The 21,738-nt window shown below is 46.8% G+C and overlaps 1 protein-coding gene across 1 annotated transcript in view; it reads left to right on the top strand.

Annotated features, from left to right (window-relative positions):
- Positions 1-21,738, top strand: part of LOC147712291 (uncharacterized) — a 79,749-nt gene that overhangs the window by 16,069 nt on the left and 41,942 nt on the right. The window contains exon 2 of the mRNA XM_086919613.1: positions 4,672-4,992. Coding sequence (XP_086775739.1) covers positions 4,672-4,992 — 321 coding nt within the window. The remainder of the gene's footprint in view (positions 1-4,671; positions 4,993-21,738) is intronic.

Below are 21,738 nucleotides of genomic sequence, written 5' to 3' on the forward strand. Positions count from 1 at the left end.
TGGATACCCAGGGGTGGTCCTCCATTGAGCACTAGCCCTTATACCCTAGTGACCTTCTCCTTCTTTCTTCCCCTAGGTACAGCCCAGCCATCTATTTTGTTGGCTCTTACCCCTATGGTAGGCCCAAGTATAAGGTAGGACATTTTGCTAGGCTACCTGTTCTCCATAGGCCAGAATGGGCAGTTAGAATATTACATCATATAATCCTAACTGACTCAGAGAATATGGTAATAATTCGAGTTTAGTATGCCTGAACTCGGAATGATGAAATATATCTTTTAGTGAAGTTGGTTTTAACATTCTGTGTTTGAAAATGCCACTTTTAGAAAGTAGGTATTTTCTTGTCTAACTATCCAAGCCTGCCTCTGCTAGGTTACATGTTCTTTGTTTGGAGTTTGAGTGACAGTACTGGGGGATTCCAGGAGACAGGGTGAGTCAGCCCAGTGGTGAATAGACCGATCTGCATCTAGATGGGAGGGAGGAGTTGCACCTGGGACCTGAATGGGGCTGTGCCTTCCCTCCACAATTGTCGCGATAGTCAGTAGCTCGATAAATATAAACTGCCACTAACCTTTCTATCTTGTGGCCAGCAGAGACGATGGAAGATGAATGACCCCCAGTTCCCTTTAACGCAACCTCCAACAGAGGAATAGATCCTACTGCGTGAAATTAAGCACTGGGGAAAAGGGGAATTGGATAAAATGTTAAACTAGGAGAATCTTCTGGGGTCCCTTCTGGGTCTGGTCAGAGGAACTGCACAGCATCCGTATTGATGAGTGTGCTGCAGGACAGGAATACAGAAAAACACAAGTGAGGAATTCACTCTCTATGTCATACTCTGATATACAATATGCCTTCCTTGTATTTTCACTCACCATGGACCCTTTCTGCTAAACAGCAAGATAACTTGTTTTATAATACACTTGATTGATAAAGAAGAAGGCAATCAACAGTAAGTGCTTGTCCACTGATATGAGAGTCACAAACATTCTGTGCTGTTAAGGCTCACAACACGAATAAAATGTACTCCAGAGTATGCTTAAAGTCATGAGCATAAATAGGTTTTTCAAATGTATATTATACGATTTTGAAGAACCATGTAAATAAAGAAATGATTCCTTTGTGTAAACCGCTTAACCCAGCGATCCAAACTAATGCCAAAACAAATAGTGATTCAAGGTTGTTTCAAAATATCACTCCGGTATCCTGAAAAACGAACAGTACAAACTTGCATCAAATGTAAGGAAGGATAACTGCCAAAATGCTCTGAAACCAAGTAAAGGAAATTGAGGCTTCAAAATACTGAACACGCTAAGCACACAAGAGTCTCGGAGCCACAGAGAGACTTCAGAGAGTTTCCGCTGTGACTGCGGCATTAGGAATTTAAACTATGTCTGTAACAAACAGAATAGCGTGATAAATGGAGGCAAGCCCGCACTCCTCTCCGGTACCCGTATCCCGACGGGGATTCTAAGAAGAGCTCAGGACACCGGGAATTCGAGCAGGAGCTCGCAGGAAAGAAATCACGGCTCAGTCTTCTCGCTGGAATCCGGCGGGGACACACCATTTGCCATTCCGGAACACAAGAAAGATTGTCAAGCACCTTCCCATTGCAGGGGAGGTGCTTATATTGGATCCGCCTTTGCCTCCGTATTTCTTGCCCCAAGGCCTGCTGGTCTCTGTAGTGCCGGCGTGTTTGTGGCATTCCAGACCAGTGAGAACATTCCAGTTGCCGGGGAAACGGGCAAGCAATTGCTACAACAATGCTGGTTCCACCTCCTGTGGTGCGTCTGATGTCTCTGCCCTGCACTCTGAAAGGAGAGGAGTCATGTCAACTGAGTGCTCCAGGGCGTTGCCTTTCCTCCACAATGCTGGCTCTACCTCCTGTGGGGCGTCTGATGTTTCTGCCCTGCACTGTGAAAGGAAAGAAGGAGTCATGTAAACAGAGTGCTCCAGAGCTGGTTTGGACTAGGCAAATGCCCCTCTGCCCTCAGAGGACAAAGGATTTTGGGGTATAGGTATTGGGACCCTGATCCCAAGAATTTAGATCACTTTTGGACTACAAGAAGAAACCTTTGCTGAGGAGAGGAACCTGAAGAAACTGAGGAGAGACTAAGCTGAAGTGCTACTTGGGGGATTGGCCTGCAGTGGTTGCCTGACTGCCAAAGAAAGAGAAAGGACTTTGTGTGCACTTTATTCAACTTGTGAAGGATCTCCAAGGGCTTGAGAAAAGAGCTTGCCTCCTGCTGAAGTTTCAGGGACAACAGACTTTAACCCCCAGATCCCCAGAGTTCTTTAGAAGTGCCTTCTGCTGTTTTGGGCCTTCTGAGGGACTGCGTGTCGCAAGGAGCTGGAACCGTGATTCAAGAGGGAGAAGCGTGTCGCTGTCGCAGCCACTGCCGTCGCATCGTGGATGTCGCCGCTGTAGCTGACGCATTGCACCGCATCAAGAGAAGCGTCTCGCAACGAGGAAGAAGCATGTCGCCGTTGCAGCCACTGCCGTCTCATCACTGAGTAAGGATGTCGCTGCTGTAGCTGTCGCAGTGCATCGCATCACAAGAGGCGCCTCGCATCAACGGAGAAGCGTGCCGCCATTGGAGCTGCTGCTGTAGCATCACTGAACAAGGGTGTCACCGCTCCAGTTGTCGCATCGAGCGGAAGCGTCTCGCATCGTCGGAGAAGAATGTCACCGCCAAGGCCGCTGTCGTCGCATCACTGAACAAGGGTGATGCCGCTGCAGCTGATGCAACAAGCCGAGACTTCTCGCACCATGGAGAAGCGTGCCGCATCAGGAAGAACTTGACATCTTTATTTCTTCACACCGGATCTTTGCCGCATTTCCATCCTGCAATACGTTTGTTGCCCTGCGTGTCGCATCTTAAGGTACATTGACTAAAAGAGTTGCATTTTAAGAAGTAAAAAGAACTAAGCTAAAACTACCATTTTAAGTACCGTATTGTGGATTTTTGTCGTTTGTGGTCTTGTGTTAAATCTATATAAAGAATACTTATTTTTACTATACAACTTCTGTGGTGTCCATCTGTAGTGTTGTCACTGGATTACTGTATGTGTTCACAAATGCTTTACACACTGCCTCTGAGAAAAGCCTGTCTGCTCGTGCCAAGCTACCAAGGGGGTGAGCAGGGGTTATTTTAGGAATGTACCCCCTTACCCTGACTAGAGGCAAAGGTCCCTATTTGTCACAAGTACCTACCTGTGCCAACTAGAGACCCCCAAATCTAACAGGGGGTAAATCCTGCAGCACCCAAAGAAGATCTCCCCTAACACCCATCTGAAATACACACAATTCAATTGTATACATGTCCTACATGATAGCCAGAAACCGGTCCTAGGATGCTTGATTTTGGTCCAGGAAAGACATGGCTTGGCAGTTCGGTCTGAACAGTTCCCATGAGGCACAGGGTCAAGAACCTGAACTGGGGTGGCTTGGTGAGAAAAATAACGATGGATTAAACCCAGATCTGTGACGGGGGTGGATGTTTTGCCATTGTGCAACATTCCGTCCATCAACTTGTGCGTTTTGCTGACATGATCTTAGGGCACTGGAGTCACCAAAGTCCCACTTTTATGCAATGTTTTTTATCCTGTCTGTCACTGTAGCAGATGACTTCTTACCTTATACTTCTAAGAACTGTGAAAGTGTCAAGTTATTCGGCTAACATCAATCTGGAACAAGTGTCTACTTTTCACCATTTCAGGGTCAAATATGAACAAATACAGACATTTAGCCAAAATAGTTGAATGATGAATAAATGCAGGAATAGTAATTAAGTAATCTTTAATACTCGAAGAGCTCAGTTATAAGTCATCCAGTAAGTTCTGCATCCAGGAACAACTGTCCTTTACAAATGATGCACAGAAAGATGACATACATAACATTCCATATTCCACAAGAACTAAACTAGCACATGTACAAAAGGAAGAAGAGAGTATATTAAGAATGCAAACACAATAATGTAGTCTGAATTGTTTCCTTTCACCTTATATGTTCATAAGGAAACATCTGGGATGTACAGCTTGATGCACATAATCTTTGTCAGACATTCTTAAACTTATATAAAAAATTCCAAGTCAAGATTAGATAAGGTAAAATAAGATAAGATTTAGGGGGATATTTATGAAATTTTCACACAGTCTAGCGCAGCAAGTTAACTTGCTGCACTGCTTTACAGGGTGTTAAGATTGATAAATATGATAGCAATATTGTCACTACCCAGTTGTCCTGTTCCACCGCTCGTGCCTGTCATTGTCCCTAGTGTGGCCCCTATCAAGACATTATTTGGAGTAGGAATTTTCTAATAGCAATGGTAGTGTACACGCATGTATGTTTGTGTTTTTTATTAGTGCTTTTGTTGCCCCTACGGTGACTCTTGACCTTTAAAGAAAGAACAAGCTCTTATGAGACATTCATGTACTTACACATTTTATTTCACTGGCCACTGATTCCCTACACTAGCAGTAATTGCTGATGACTCACTAATTGTTTCCTGACAATAATTGCTGATGACGCACTGATTGTTTCCTGGCAGTATTTGTTGATGACTCACAGATTATTTTCCTGCTTAATTACTGATGACTCGCTGATCGGTTCTTGCAATTCCATGGACTCTGGCACCAAACCTTGCACCTATTATCTTTTTAAACCCCTAGGCTCTGGAACGAGTGCTTGGCCTCGTCGTTCAAACTCACTCAGTTGAGCTCTGGACTTCTCTTGCTTCGAATCCTGCTCACCTTCTTGCAGCAGCTTCAGCTCTTCTCATCACAGCAACTCCTGATGTCTTGCTTGTCACCTGCTCAGAGTCTGTCATGTCCCCACGGCAAGCACTCAGATCTTGGATCTTCTTCCAACTGTTCTCCAAATTCTCATGCTGACTCAAACTTCCCACAGAGAAAGACAAAGGAGGAAAGAAAAGACAAGAATAACTCACCACGGAACCACCACCTGATGATTAGATCGCAACCAACCTTCAGGTAAACCAATTCATGTACTAAAGACAGGTGAAATAAGAACAGAGCAAGAGTTTGAAACATTGTAATGAAAGGCACAAAATTGCAAAAAACACAGTTGATGGACAGAATGCAGAACAATGTCTTACATTCACCCCAGTACAAAGATCTGGGCCTAAATCCATCGTTTTTTTGCACTCCACACCATCCTAGGTCAGACAATGGCTATATGCAAATCAGCCTTGACCCTGTGCCTCATGGGAACAGTCCAGCCCGAACTACCAAGCCATGTCTTTCCTAGACCGGAATCAAGCATCCAAGGACCGGTTATGGCTTCTGCATCTCAGCGCCTCATACTTTGTTATAAATGACAGCGCTACATCAGGAGTGCACACACCTGGAGAGGCAGATGGACTGAAGTATTGTGTTTGTGTTTAAACAAAGCCTTCTGAGATTTGTTCTGCTTCATGTAATCCTGTTGGTGCTACTGGCGGCGGGCACTTTAAAAAGATAAATAGTTAAGCACAGCACATGGCTGGAAGTCATGAAGCGCAGCAGCTGACTGCTGCCTTATAGCTATGAACCAAGCAAGATATCTCTATTCGCTTTTGATGTTGCACATGTAAATGAATTTTTGTCTGTTTCCTGTTTCACATGAGTTTCTATTTTTTAATAGTTTTTTTCCATAAAAAAAAATTGGAATGACTGAATTTTTGCAGGACCGAATCCGAATGCTATAAGGGTGTTATCATTTCCACTGTTGTTCAATGCTCTGTCTATATGGCACATTAATGTCACAGTGAGCAATGTAATTGAAGGAATTCTCTGTATACTATTGTTAAAATGGATTATTACATTTTTTTTAAATAGTTTCACAAATACCTAGACAGGCTGTAATAAATTAAACCTATTGAGTGCAGTGCAGCGAAGGGTGAGTGATATCTGTGTGAGTGCAGGTTGAGCAGTGTGCCTGTGTGAGTCCAGGGTGAGTGATGTGCCTGTGTGAGTCCAGGGTGAGTGATGTGCCTCTGTGAGTCCATGGTGAGTGATGTCTGTGTGAGTGCAGGTTGAGCAGTGTGCCTGTGTGAGTCTAGGGTGAGTGATGTGCCTGTGTGAGTCCAGGGTGAGTGATGTGCCTGTGTGAGTCCATGGTGAGTAATGTATGTGTGAGTGCAGGTTGAGCAGTGTGCCTGTGTGAGTCCATGGTGAGTGATGTGCCTGTGGGAGTCCAGGGTGAGCGATGTGCCTGTGTGAGTCCAGGGTGAGTGATGTGGATGGGTGAATGCTGGCTTAGTGACCTGTCAGAGAAGGGTGAGTAATGGGTCTAGGAGTGCAGGGTGACTGTGCCTATGTCACTGCAGGGAGAGTTATGTATCTGTGCAAGTGCAAAGAGACTTGTCTGGCTACTCCCAGAGATGTGTTCGCCAAGCCACCTATTTTCTTTCTCAAATTTGCTTGAGAATGCAACATTTGCCACAGTGCAGTATTTACGGGCCACCACTTTCAAATGTCACCAGCCGCCCCTGCTCACCAGACATCTGGATATGCACACACTCCCGAGGTCGAGAGGCATCTGTGTCCCCCTTATCTGATGTTTTTTCTTGTTATGTATGACTATGATGCTATTCAAAGTATTTTATTGTACCCACAAAATGAATATATGTGCGGCCCAAACTTCTGTACTTTGAGACTGTGTTCAGCCTCTGTCGATACTCTACCAGGCGCTGAGTTTATTAAAACCAACTTGTTCCTGTTTTTCCAAATGCCTCTTGTCTTATCATTTATTTAAGGTAAAATCATATTCGAGCAATAAGGGAAAAGGGAGGAATGCACTGTATTAAATAATATGCCGCATTATGGCTGCAAAACGTGTGACAGATCCTATTATCAGGCGTATTGACAATAGGATTGATAATAGGATCTGTCACACGTTTTGCTGCGGGAACCCGAGATACGCTTGATGGTTCCAGAGAACGAAGGCTGATATTGCCTGTTCTTTTATACCAAGAATACTATACTATGGAAGACAGTAAGTTATTGAAATAGCTGCAAGATCATTTGAAGGTGAATTACATAACAAAGGTCCTTGATACCAACCTGACTGTTTTTTAACTGAAAGTGATAACAGTTTTAGGCCCTGAGGAAGTCATTGGGTGATGTCCCTTGACGTAACACGTGTTGGCGTTTGGCTGTTGTGTACTGTACCAAGACTGTACTGCTGTATCTACAAGTCTTCGTGATCATCTGGACTGAGAAAATAAAAATAAGGATTTTTTCATAATTTGGATGCACAGATATGGACAATGATTTTTTGAATAGATATTATCTGTAAAACTCACAGATACGTGTACTTTTGTGCTCAGGGAATCCTATATGTCTGTTCCGCTATCAAAAGTGTTGCAGCTCTAAACTACAGTGCAGTTCACCTTCTGCTACTTTTATGGGCAGATCAATATCTTGGCCCAGTCCCAGTCATGTTCATTAAAACCAGGAGGATCGCAAATGTCTGTTTTTCTCAAAATTGGATTGTGGTTCTAAAAAGTCTGGGAAGCACTGGTCTAGTGTAAAATCATGACTTAAGTCAATATCTACTGTGGCCTCGTAGTGATTAAAAAGGTTGGATATGCATTTCATATGTTTAGCAAGTTTATGTCATGGTGTTACTCATGCCAGCAGAGACAGAATGATATGTACAGGAGGCACCCATTGTTTTGCACCATATTTCCCCAATCTCTATCGCCCAACAGTGCTGTTATACCTGTGCTACCTATCAGATCTATAATGTCTACAACAGGTCTACAATGTTGGTAATGATGTATAGAGTACACTGGCTGCCCATCCACCCCAATAGGGGGGGCCCTTCATCCATGTACAATTTTACTCCATTCAGATGCTCCAATGATGCTTCTGTGTCTATGTGCTGCTACTAGTTTGCACGTTTTAGAATGGATTAAAGCATACCCTTATGCCTGAGGTGAGGCAATCTAGGTTTAGTATTCCACTCTGGATCAGGCGTGATATTCATGGGTCAAGAAGTAGGCAAAACTCTATGAATTGGGGGGAGGAGCCAAGATGGCGACGGGTGAAGACGTGTAGGCTCCCGGCTCCTACAGCTGCCTTTCCTCCGCGCTGATTATCCTGCACCTAATCCTGCAATTCTGGAGGCGAAATGTGCGCCATGCTGTGCTGACTCGTCTCGACTTTCCCGGGTCTCCCAACTCGCCCGGCAGCCGGAGTAAACCGAGTGACGACATCGAGCCCTGGCCCCGGGACACCGCCGCCGCCCGTCCCCGAGTCTATACGGCTGAGAGGCGGCTGACCCGTCTGGGGATCGCCGATACTGTGGAGTGGTATTCTCCTCCCGTCTCGGACCCATTGTCGCGCAGCCTGTTGAGGAACGCCGCGACCAGCGCCCTACGAGCTGTAACCCCACAGGAGACATTTCGGCGGAGCGTCTTTGTCTGCGGCCGGTGGAGAGGGAGAAGGGCTGCACGGCCATGTTGTGATGTGGCTTGCTGCCTGCCCCCTCGGCCTGGTGTGCGGCCGGTAGCTCCGCAGCCCCCCGTGTTGTCGATCCGACCTTCCTTGCCTGTACGCGCATGGAGCCCTGTATCGCAGCTGCACCGCGCTGCGCCCGCATTTAGGTAGCGTTGCGCCTCGACCACTGGGATGGGATCTGCTGCCTTGGAGAATGGGGGCGAGCGCCCGTCCCTGTCTGCCGGTGATGGTGCCCGAAGGGAACCGGGGGCCAGTTTGCACATTCCTCTCTGGGAACGGGACTGCGGGGCGCCCCAACCGCCGATTTCTTACAAAACTATCCTGGCCGCCCTGACCGAATTTAGGTCGGAATTGAGGGTGGGTTTTCGAGCGCTGAGTACTAGTCTCGACACAATGGCGGCCGATCTACGGAGGGACCGTACATTGGATGGCCAGCTGCCCATGAGACTATCTACGTTTGAGCCTATGAGGGGTGCAGTGTTGCTTTGTATTGGAGGAGAATCCGTGACTTTCCCTGTTTCAGTGGAAGCCTGCCACCGGCCGACTAGTGAATGTGTTCGTGATACTTTGTTTCCTTTGTCTCCGGAGCTTAACACTCTGCCGCCTGCAACTATGTTGTTGCCTCATGCCTGGGACTCCCAACAGCTGGCCCCTTCGGCGGATTTCCTATTGATGCCTTTAGCCTGCGCTCCGGAGGCCGCGCATACCCCGGATGGACTTGGGAACTTGATTGCTCAGGACGGAGGATCTATTGGTGACGTTCGATGGCCATTTTGTGGGACTACTGTATTCTCCTTCACTATGCGGCCATTTTGGTCCTTGGTCGGGGTGGGGGTGGGCTTTCTTTGTGTGCCTCGTTTTGGGGTCTGTACTAGGTCGGGTCAGGGCTAAATGCTCCTTACGCAGTCGGTTGCTTGGCGGGTTGGACCGGGACTGGGATTGTTATAGACTTGATTCAGTCGCACACAATATATTGAGTTTCCCCTAACTGCTGCTGTATTAATGTCTGCTTCAAGCTGTCGCAAATTGAGTGGGGATGGTGTTCTTGGTTGAGGGGCTGGGACTGTTCGGATTGGCTCCTCCTTCCGTTTCCTTGGTGGTTTTGGGGAGTTGCGGATTAGAATGGTCTGATCTCACTCTCTATATTTCAGAGTTTCTACTTTTTCTTTTCTTCCTTTACTTTTACTACATTTCGGGTTCTTTATGGGGCGACAGGCACATTGTCGGGGGGGGTAGGCCGTAGCCTCCGCATTGGTGTAGGGTGGGGGGGTAGATTTTACTTCTTATTTAGTTTCTATGGGCCTTTTTTTCATTTCTCTGCGCTTTCTTGTACTGTTTCTTTCTGGGTCTGTGCCAGAGGTTGGTAGGGAGTGGGTGGCATTGGGAGTGGCACGAGCTTAGTTCCTGTCGTCTGCTTGTTTTTCTATTGTATTGCTACTCTGTTGGGGTACTTCACGCAATTGTTGCTATTATACTTGCTGCCTACTCATGTGGGTACTACAGTACGGGCTCGGATCTCCTTTGTACCTATCCTTTATTGACTTTTGTTTAATTCGGCAAAACTTAAAAATTAACCTTTATTTCTCCTTCCCCCTGGCGACATAATTTTCAGTGTACATGTTCTTGATTGTTGCTATATTGCCTGATGCCATTGGGGGGACCGTATTGTTGACACCTGCGCTCAAATGTTATGTGGCCGGCCAGACGGTTGTAGGCCCGTATTTGTATTCCTGCACCATGCGCAATAAAGGTTTTCAAAAATTAAAAAAAAAAAAAAAAAAAAACTCTATGAATTAGACAGCAGTTTCATTCAGTGGTAGTTCTGCCGCTAAGGCAGAGAAGCGTCGCCCCATTGCTCTTAGAGCAGTGAAAAAGAGAAAAATAAATTGATAACAACCGCGTTATTATCATTTTATTTGTCATTACTGCGGGGCTGTGTTAGAGCGGGGGGCATGTGGCTTAGAAGGAGGAGTGGTTTGTGCACACTTAAGCACGCATGACTGCTTGACCGGCAGTCTTGACCCTGCCAAACAGTCATGTGCACCATGCATATTCCCCACCAGGCTGTAACACACAGGTTCCCTGGCTGAGCACTGATCAATGGCGCCCAGACCAATAACAACACTGCATTGCAGTGTAGTGATTGGCTAAGGGGAGCCTGTGTTCCCGGGTGCTTCCTGCAGCTTCTTCCAGATTGGAGTCGGGAAGAGAAGAGAAGCGGAGATGGAGGAGAGGCTTCGGAAAAGGTAAGTTGTTTAAAAAAATTATTTTTCAACCTCTCCACCGCCCGCCACCCCCATTACCTACTAGTCGCCACTGGTTTCATTGTTCTTTTCAGCCTTAGGTTTCGCGGAAGTTTGAGAGATTTAATTGTAGTTATAAAAAAAAACAACACTTTGAAGTGAGACTGGACTCAAATGGCCTAACACTCTACCCTTGTTACCATTGTTAATTGGAGCCACCCACAGTCAAAACACCAAATTTGGGACCACAGGTACAAACCTTTCTGCCAGTTGCAAACAAATTGGCCATTTGCAAATGCGAAAAGGCATTTTGGCATGTGAGAAGTTGGCCTGGTATACGCTGTCCACCAATTAAAGTTGGCACTTTTCAGCAATCCAAACAACCCTTATGGTGATTTAAGAGGTCAAAGATAACCTTAGAAAGCTATCTAAGTTGTAGCTGTTGAGAGCAACCTTCAGGCTTAGACTTGAAGGAAGGTTAAGCAGCTTGTTTTACCAGAATGCAACATTATAGTATTGGTTAAATGAAAGGGGAACCACACAGTAGTTATAAAAATATGTATTTATTATTATAACACTCTCTAGTACGGCACAGTATCTCCTACACGAACATAATCACAAAGCACACAATAGTTGAGCACAGAAATTATAGTAAACAGCACAAATACACAGTGGGCCCCAGGAGGGGACAAAACCATATACTAAAATAGCAGTATAAGAACCACGACTCAAGTCAAGACAGCGTCTATAGGACGTAGAATCGCTGGGACCCCAAGGAACCACCCATGGTGAGTAAGTAGGGACCCCACGGAGGACGGGTGCAGTGTGGGAACACGACGCGTGCTCCGTATAATTCTATGGGAAAGTCGCAGTTGAAGTTTTAGAGTTTAAGGACCTTTCCCAGTGGACTTCGAAGAAACCCCATGGAAGTTAGGAGGTTGGAGAGCCACCCCACCCGTGGATACCGAGGTACCCAAGTTACCTATCCCAGTGGAGCTGGGTGCATAGGTCTGAAGAGGCATCGGAAACCGCTGTTGAACGCAATAGAGGACTTCGAAGAAGAGCTGCTGCTGGGAGGTAGAAAAGTGTACGTTGGAATCCAAAGGTGGATTCTTGTTGAAGAGCACCTGAAAGCAGAGGGGACTGAGTCTGGGCCACTTAGGAGTGACCAGGGGCTCGGTTGATGACTGCTCACCTAGGTTGGGTTCTTCAGGTGCGTTGATGGAGGTCTTGACTCTGCAGAAACAGGGACCAGGCAATGTCGAGGATGACCAAGAGCTGGATACGAGCTGTCCCACAAAGGATGTTAAGTGCTGAGGGGTCAGTGTCCAGGGGGAGCACCAACAAGCCTTGACAATGACAACCCATGCAAAATGTTAAGAAAGATTACGGTACGCACCAGCAAGGTCAAGGAGACTCACCACAGCAAGGGAAATCAGGGCATGCTTGGAGCAATCAGAGGAGCCCAAGAAATGCAAAGTTGAACCTCAAGTGGACCCACAGACCGTAGGCACAGGAGTCGCAAGAGGACCTCGAGCGATTTCACCAAACAACAGCCGACGGTGAACTCAGTGTGAGGAGGCCAGAGTTCTCGGTAGGAAATGGTGTTAGAGGTTAGGGCTACTCAGAACCCAATGCACTTGTCGGGAAACACCAACAAGCATATGCACTTGCAAATGTATGCAGTGCACAGGTGTTTGAGTATTGCATCCCCCTTGAGGGATTCGGACCTCAAACTTTGTGAGAAGACAGCTTAGACCTCAAGGGACATAGAAACCTACCTCCTGTGTTGCTGAAGCCTTCAGAGCTTAGAGTCAGAAGACCAGACAGCAGTGTTGTGGTGCCTGCGAATGCAAAGGAGTGACTCCTTCACCCCAAGGGGGATATCTTCAGTTGTCCTTTAAACTCCACAGGTCCTCCACGGAGCCTGTATGGTGCACGGGCACAGACAATGCTTCAGACTGAGAGTGAGATGAAGTCAGGCCCAAACAAATTCCTACGAAGTCCAGAGTGTCCAGAGGGTCGAATTTCAGTGGTTTCTGGTTCAGAATCTTGACCACGTAGAATCTAGGGTCCTACAGCCAAGTAGGCCCTTTTGTACCCATGGGAGAGGGTTGAATAGATTCAGAGGACCCTCCCAGGGAAGGGTCCGGACAGTGGGGAGATTACTCCCATGTCCTTTGTTCAGTTTTGCGCCAGAGCAGGAGCCAATGGCTCCCAGAACTGGTTTGAACTGGACTATGCACAGGGACACCAAATGTGCCCCTCATGCAGACTTTCAGTCATTGGCAAGCGCACCCACCCAACCCTAATACGCTAAATCCAGTCTGGGAGGACAGAAATGTGTCTCTGGTCAGCAGCAACCATTTTGTGCTGTCCGGGACTAGAAGGCTGGTACCGGGAACAACCGGGACCCAACAAAACTCTCTTCTGAAGGGTGGAATCATACCTCCCACACCTGTTACCGGTGTGAGGGTATGATTCAAACATGTTTGACACAAAACACAATAGGCTTTGTTTCAGCCATTTTAGAGTTGATCATCACACAGTTGAATAATGCCACTCTATATGTCGTAAATGGCTGCTTCACTAACAACCCGGGAGGATGAACTCCGTAGGCTGCAGAGGTGTTATGCCCATGCAGTGGCACCCTCACACTTAGAACCAAGCCCCCTGCCTTCAGGATTGTTTAGGCCTGCTATAGGGGAGACTGATAGGTTTTAAGTGTAGTGACCCTTAGATATAGTAAACCTTTATTTTAAGCAAGTGGTGCATACACCAACTAACACAGGCTGCAAAGGCAAGCCTGTAGTTTCATTTTGCATGGCCTCTCATGAGAGGCATAATACCTGCTTCAGCCCAAGGGAGGCCTCTGGGAGTACCTTTGCCTTGGGTACATGGGTACCATATACTAGCGACTGACAAGGGTACCCTAGTATCCAATCTGGAGTGTACATAACATAACAGTTTAGGGAGAAAGCAGATAGACTGTGGTCCTGATTAGCAGGATCCCAGACAGACTAGTCAAAAAACAGTATTACATTCAGCAAAAAGTGGGGTAACCATAAGAAGCAGATTCTACTTTCCTACACAAAACCTAAATAGCTATTCAGTAATTGCAATTTGGGTTTTGCAATCCGGTATTAGGAATGGGTGTGTTAAGAGTATCCCTTCCAAATAGCGACTCTCAGTGCAGAGTACGAACGTAGTCGCCAAACATTTGCTTTTTACCACCTATTTCAAGTAGGTGGTAGCCCAGTCGAAAATGAGAAGGGGTCCCCAGGGGACCCCTTCCTCTTTATGATTGGATCATGAAAACCTTTTTAGGTCTCGCCTGTCGATGCGCATGCGCATCGAGCAAGGCGAGAGTATTGGCACTTATCCGCTCTTTATCCACACTGCAAGGAATCGTGGCGATTCCTTGCAGTGCACGAGAAATTTAAGCTCAATGCGCATGCGCATTGAGCTTAAATGCGCGTGCACATGCCCCCAGCCTTGCCTACTCTCTCTCACAGCCTCCCCCAGCTCCGCCCCCTCACTACTTGATTGCAGGGCCGCTAGGCCGTGCTTCCCCTACTCTCCTCCCCCCTCCTCCTCTCCTCCCCTGCCTGCCTGCCGCTAGGCCGTGCCTCCCCTACTCTCCTCCCCCCTCCTCCTCCTACTCTCCTCCCCTGCCTGCCTGCCTGCCGTGTCGCACCTCTCCCCTCTCCGCCCCCTCCCCTGCCCGCCGTGTTACGGTGAAAGGCTTGTTATTAGTTTTGAAGTATTTAAGAAGCCGTTGCCAGAGGCGAATGTACGTTCATCAGCTGTGTGTTTTGAAAAGCGTTAGACCCGTGTGACTCGTGTCTTTTTCAAACTGTTTGAACCTGCATATGGTTAATCTCTGAATGAACAAACTCCCAGAAAGCTTTTTCCTTCTTTGTCTAACTGGGCCTGCTAAGGTTGTCAAAGATTTTGAATTGTTTTGCTAGGTGATTAGAATTGTGATTGTATATGTATAGCGCCCCATACTCTTTGCGGGGCTCCAAAGCACATAGTTGGACTGGTGGCATGCTACACTGACGGGGGTGTGCTTAGTTGAAACTGGGTCGGGAATTGAGCTCCAACCCAAAGCCCAATCCGAAAAGCTTATTTTAGAGTTTGGCAGATGTTTGGACAAACGTGACCGATACCCCGTCCGCCTTGGGTGTCAAATCCGTCACGTTTCTGACTGCTAAACTCTAAATAAGGAAGCAGGAGACAGACCTCTTTCAGTGCTCAGCGTCTGAGATGTGTGCTGATCGAACTCTGAAGCAAGATTGCGAGGCCGATCCCGCCTATGAATCACGGATCGCTGCTTGCACAGTCATTTTGTGGTTACAAATAGGAACAGTGTCATTGAAAACATTGGTGTTTAAAGGGAATGCTTCAGCAGCAGTATTCGGGTCCCATGATGCAAATCAGTGTATATTTGCGGATGGCTCAGTAGCTGGTCATTATGCCTCTTCCATGTGTCAGCGCTGAGGCATTCTCTTCTTCTGCGTTTAAATGCCATATTGCTTTCAGGCTCAGCATGTTACCATCTGGCATGTGCAAGTGATTACATAATCCGATGAATCAACTCCAATCTGTTCTTTTCCGTTGATTTTTCAAATGTTCCCACCTTCCTCTGTCCGATTCTAGAGCTATGTATTTGTTCTTACTCTCTGGAAACGCAGAAAACCTCTACCGCGGGAGGGCTGGCTCTGGCGAGTTTTCATGCTGCATTTGCTGCCACAAGTGAATATGGCACGCGGCGTGGCTGGATGAAATATTGCTGAGCAGATGGCTGAAGGCTATGGTCTCATTCGCCCTTGGCTCAGCTCTGCACTGTGACCCAGATCGGCAGCGACTATAATTGATTTCTTAAGCTAAAGGCTGCAAATATAGCTGTGGAATTAGGCTCTTTGGAGGCATGCTCACCCTCAATGACCATCACCCTCAACACCTCACCTACCCTCACCCTCACTCACCCTCAACCACTCACCCAACACCTCACTCTCACTCACCATCAACATCTCACCCTCAACCCCTCACCCTCAACCCCTCACCCTCAACCCCTCACCCTCAACCACTCACCCTCAACCACTCACCCTCAACCACTCACCCTCAACCACTCACCCTCAACCACTCCCCCTCAACCCCTCCCCCTCACCCTCACTCATCCTCACCCTCACTCACCCTCATCCTCACTCCCCATCAACACCTCACCATCACTAACCCTCATCCTCACTCCCCATCACCCCCTCACCCTCACCCCCTCAACCTCACCCCTCACACCCTCACACTCACTCCCTCAACACCCCACCCTCACCCCCCTCACACCCCCTCATTCACCCTCATTCACCCTAAAACACCCTCACACTCTCACACACCCTCACTCTCACTCATCCTCACTCACCCTCAACCCGTCACCCTCACTCACCCTCACTCACCCTCACTCAACCTCAAAACCTCACCCTCAATCACCCTCAACACCTCACCCCCTCACCCTCAACACCTCACCCTCAACACCTCACCCTCAACACATCACTTACCCTCACTCTCACTCATCCTCACTCTCACTCATCCTCACTCACCCTCAACCCCTCACCCTCACTCACCCTCAACCCCTCACCCTCACTCACTCACCCTCAACAACTCATCCTCAACACCTCACTCACACTCAATCTCACTCATCCTCACTCAACAACGCTCAACATCACTCACCCTCAACCCCTCACCCTCAACCCCTCACCCTCACTCACTCACGCTCAATGCCTCACCCTCAAACCCTCAACCTCACTCACCCACCCTCAACCCCTCACCCTCACTCACTCACCCTCAACCCCTCACCCTCACTCACTCACCCTCACTCACCCTCAACGCCTCCCCCTCAACTCCTCACCCACCCTCACTCACCCTCAACCCCTCAACCCCTCACTCACCCTCAACACCTCACCCTCAACACCTCACCCACCCTCACCCTCACTCACCCTGACCATCACTCACCCTCAACTCCTCACTCACCCTCAACCCCTCACTCACCCTCAACCCCTGACTCACCATCACTCTCACTCATCCTCACTCACCCTCAACACCTCACCCTCACTGACACTCACTCACCCTCAACGCCTCACCCTCAACGCCTCACCCTCAACTCCTCACTCACCCTCACTCTCACTCATCCTCACTCACCCTCAAAACCTCACACTCACTCACCCTCACTCACCCTCAACTCCTCACCCTCACTCACTCACCCTCAACACCTCACCCTCAACCCCTCACTCACACTCACTCTCACTCATCCTCACTCAACCACCCTCAACATCACTCACCCTCAACCCCTCACCCTCAACACCTCACCCTCAACACCTCACCCTCAAACCCTCACCCTCAATCCCTCACCCTCTACACCTCACCCTCACTCACTCACCCTCAACACCTCACCCTCAACGCCTCACTCACCCTCACTCGCACTCACCCTCACTCACCCTCACTCACCCTCACTCACCCTCACTCACCCTCACTCACCCTCACTCACCCTCACTCACCCTCAACCCCTCACTCATTCTCACTCATCCTCACTCACCCTCAACACCTCACCCTCACACTCAGCCACCCTCAAACCCTCACCCTAACTCACACTGACCCTCACTCACCCTCACCCTCACTCACCCTCAACGCCTCACTCACCCTCAACGCCTCACTCACCCTCAACACCTCACTCACCCTCACTCACCCTCACACACCCTCACTCACCCTCAACCCCTCACCCAGTGCAATAGGTCTCGGAGCATTTGAGTTAGAGCTTTTAGAATTGTTTATGGCTTTTTTTATTTGTAATTCTTTACCATTGGCTACAGGGAACAAAAATGCTAAAGATTTACAAAAAAACCCATAAACAATTCTAAAAGCACTAACTCTAATGCTGCGAGACCTATTGCATTTCCAATGCTTGTTTAAACTGCCTCCTCTTAACAAATTAAACTGAAATGTTTTATTTTTATATTTTAAATGCATCCCGTTTTCCTTTATGAAAAATGGGTTGCATTCCCCCCAAAAACTTTGCTTTTTCAAAGCAAACACAGACATGGTGGTCTGCTATTCCTAGCAGGACACCATCCTTGTGTTTTTTAGCAATTCCCAATGGGTCGCAGATTGCGACCTACCTCATGAATAATAATGAGGTAAGTCAATTGCGACCCTATTAGGAATCGCAAATAAAACTCTTAAGAGTTTTATACATTTCAAATAGCGATTTGCAGGAAATCACAATTTGGAACTCACTATTTAAATATTTTGTACATGTGGCTCTGAGTCCTATAAAATCCTGATGGGCAGGCCTATGAACATTTCTACCACCCTTCATATGTCTCCAGCTTTACTTGATTTGCATTTGAATGACGATGTTAATAAATGTATAGTACTGCAAAGAACAGATTGTCTGTCTCAAGAGCTTCTGTTCTCAGATCCGAGCTGGACTGCTTTTCAGCCTTGCTGAAGCGTTCCACAATCTGCAGCCAGGAGACAGTCCCCACATTAACCCTTTCGATGCTGATGACGAGCTGAGCTCGTCATCAGCCACGGTGGTCGTGTGCGGATGACGAGCTGAGCTCGTCATGTAACGCGGCTTTTGGAAAAAAGCCGCGTAGCGCAAAAATAACCGCTGCAGCGATGCGGTTAAGGTCTACGCTAAGGCCCCCCTAGTGGAAGTCACTGCTCCAGCCCCGATGGCGAGCCCCACACCAGATCCTGCTCATGAGAAACACGACTGAGATGCGCTGCTTACCTGGATCCACATCACACATTGTATTGCAAGCGGACTACTCAACCAAAGGGCACTAGACCTGCTAGTCGTGGTGCTCCTGTCAGCGCACCACCACAAGTCCTTAGCATGCAGCCTCTCCTCCTGCTCTCGCCTACAGCCTGCGAGCACAGCCCAGCCAAACAACCCAAGATCACACAGCGCAGAAACTAAGTTCTCATCTGATGCCCATAAGAAGTCTCCATGATCCCAAGTGAGCTTGGAAAGACTAAAGAAGTTGTCATATGACTACTGTGTGAAGATGCAGCCCATCCGGCTAACTGCTGCCTGCGGCCTGATGGCAGTGGCTCCAGAGGTGTATGACATGATTGGCAGTGAATCATTTGCTTCTCCCACCCTGATGAGATATCAGTTTATCACCGTCTCGATAGCTGAGCACGCCTCTTCTCCTGGTACTTTACTACAAGCACTAGAACCCCTGGCAACCCCAGCTCTGTGCCCAAGGAGGCATGAAGCCAAGGGCGCTACTGACCTGTGCCTGCTGTTTTAACTTTCCCCGTGTAACTGCAGTAAAAAGAGTCCCAATCTCCTCAGCTGCAATGCCGGTTGCAGTCACTCCACTATTAGAAGGCTGCTTACTAAAGGTGCATAATACCTGCCTGTTGTCCCGAATGCTGAGAACTGAGAATGACACTTTGAATGCCCTCACAACCCTGGTAAACCTAACCCTGTGTGTGGCAGGTTCCACTTTTGTACGACCAACACAGGTGACCTCAAAGACTATGCAGAGAGACTATTTCTTAACAAGGGTACTTAGGATTCGGAGTGCTATATGTCACTGTTACTGCAGTTTTACCTTCAAAAGAGTGAATGTCTTATCTAAATTATAAAACCAATAGAACGTTGCCTGAACATTTTAAGTTATTGTGCTGCATGTGAATTCTCACTGAAACTAAGGATCTGCCTTATAATCAACTTTTAAGGGTACCCTTGATTGTTCAGAGGTCCTACACCCTGAAAGCCTAAAGACAAGCAATTTAGTGATTCCAGGGCCTACAGCAACATGTGCCATGAGTTGTCTAACAGCCATTGAATCCCTTAAACCTCGTGATCTGGCCCGGCAGCACACAGGCAGAGTACCACCTTCTCTACCAGACCTGAGTAATTCATCACTGCATAGATTCAACAAAAATTAAAGTCTTTACTGATACCTAATCTACACAAATCCGCATGAAGATAAGCACCTACAAAACTCAGTCACGCCTGAAAGCATATTTTCCATTGACCCATCAAAACAATTACAATGCTGTAAAAAATATAAATACAGAGTGTGAACACATACTAAAACATGGTTCATAACGTTGTGTTTATTCAAAGCAAAAACATAGAAAGAAAAAGAGTGACACAAAACAATAAGCTCAAAATACAAAGTGGTACACCTCAGAAAACTGGAGACACGTGATTTACATTTATTTAACAACAAAGACACACATTGTCAGGCACTAGAAAAGGCAGGAGCCAAAATAAATAAGCCCCACCCACACGTACGGACAGATGCACACACTGGGAATGTTGTCAACCAGACATCCTGCAAAATGGCTTGGCCTCTTAAACATGCAACAAAATGTATTTATTTATTTATAAAGTTTTAGTATAGGCAAACATGACACGGGCATTCCTAGGATTCAGATTATGGAAAAGAAGGGTCTGCAAAAGACCACGCTTAAGAGACTTACAGAAAGTCGACAGACAATGGGATAAGTAAAATTAAATACTAAAATAAATAAAATCACTTACCTTGCGCTTTCCGCATCGCCGACTAGAGTATCTAGGGCACATATTGTCAAAGAAGGGTGTGAAACCCAAGTTGAAGTTGGTGCAGGCCATCAATAGGCGCTATCCCCTACTGATAAGGGGCAATTATGTTTCCTCCTGAGGCTATTGGAATATTTTTCTAGATTTTTAGAATATTTCACTGACAAAGTTCATGTCCTAAACTCCTTGATGAAAAAGGGTGTGAGGTATCTTTAGAGGTATCTTTAGACTGATGAGGGTCAATAAGCATTTGACATGATCAAATAATCCATTATCAAAGCAGTGGTGTTAAAACTCATTGCTCCAGGGATGTTTTTTGCTGATGGTTATGTTGGTTATTGTTTAGGTGCAGTGTTAACTCAGGTGTGAGTGGGCCAAGAAAGGATTGTGGCGTTTGCTTCAAGGATGCTGAAGACTGCTGAAAGCACGTTCTCTGCCATTGAAAAGGAGGTATTAGCTTGCTGGTGTGGTATGCAGCATTTTAGGACATACATTGGGTAACTCAGTTGGTGTGGTATGCAGCATTTTAGGATATACATTGAACAACTCAGTTTGAACTGCGTACTGAACTCAAGCTGCTGATACATTTGTTTTTAACCAAGGGTGCTGGTAAAGCTACACCTTGTATTGCCAAAAGGTTGTATCATTCGTAGGAGTACACATCTATCATTACTTATCTCTCTGTAATAAAAAATATCATTCATTCATTCATTCAAAGCTTTATTTAGATATACAAGATATCATAAAAGCACTTACAAAATATAAAAAAATATCAATATAGACTGTTTGTCACATTTACAGCTAAACAATGGTACTGGGAAGGATGATGTCCAATGCATGGTGCCTAAACCAGAAGAGTCTTGCAAAGGGGCTGTGTCAAAGGAAGAATGGAAGCAGGCATTACTGGAGGATGAGGCTTTGTAATTGGTAATATCAAGGTTGCCTGGTGATGAAGCTTTGAGGGAAGACAATCCAGATAAGGTGGATTTGAGTGAATTTCGTCCACTATGAAAAGAGATTTCAGTAGTGAAAGGGATTGTCAGAAGATAAGATAGGTTGGTGGTTCATGTATGTTTGTGCAAAAGGTTATTAGTGTTGCTATATGAGGGACAAGAAGTGATGTCTCCTATGAAAAGAAGAGCCTGTGTTGTTGTTGGTGGCCTGGTATGGATAAAGAAATTAAGAGCTTTGTTCATAACTGTGTGGCCTGCACATGAAATGAGAAATCTCGCAAGGCAAAAGAGGCTGCTATGGCCCGGGTGGAGCATCCCAAAAGAGCATGCCAGATAGTTGGCAGTGACATTTATGGTCCATGTGAGTATCTTGGGCTGGTAACAGGTATGTAATTGTATTAAATGACTATTACTTCAAGTGGCCCGAGATGGATTTCATTAGGGAAGTGAAGACCTATAATGCCGTTCCTTTTTGTGAAGTGGTTTTAGAATGGAA

This window comes from Lissotriton vulgaris, chromosome 5, assembly GCF_964263255.1.
Source record: "Lissotriton vulgaris chromosome 5, aLisVul1.2, whole genome shotgun sequence".
In the NCBI taxonomy this organism is placed as follows: domain Eukaryota; kingdom Metazoa; phylum Chordata; class Amphibia; order Caudata; family Salamandridae; genus Lissotriton; species Lissotriton vulgaris.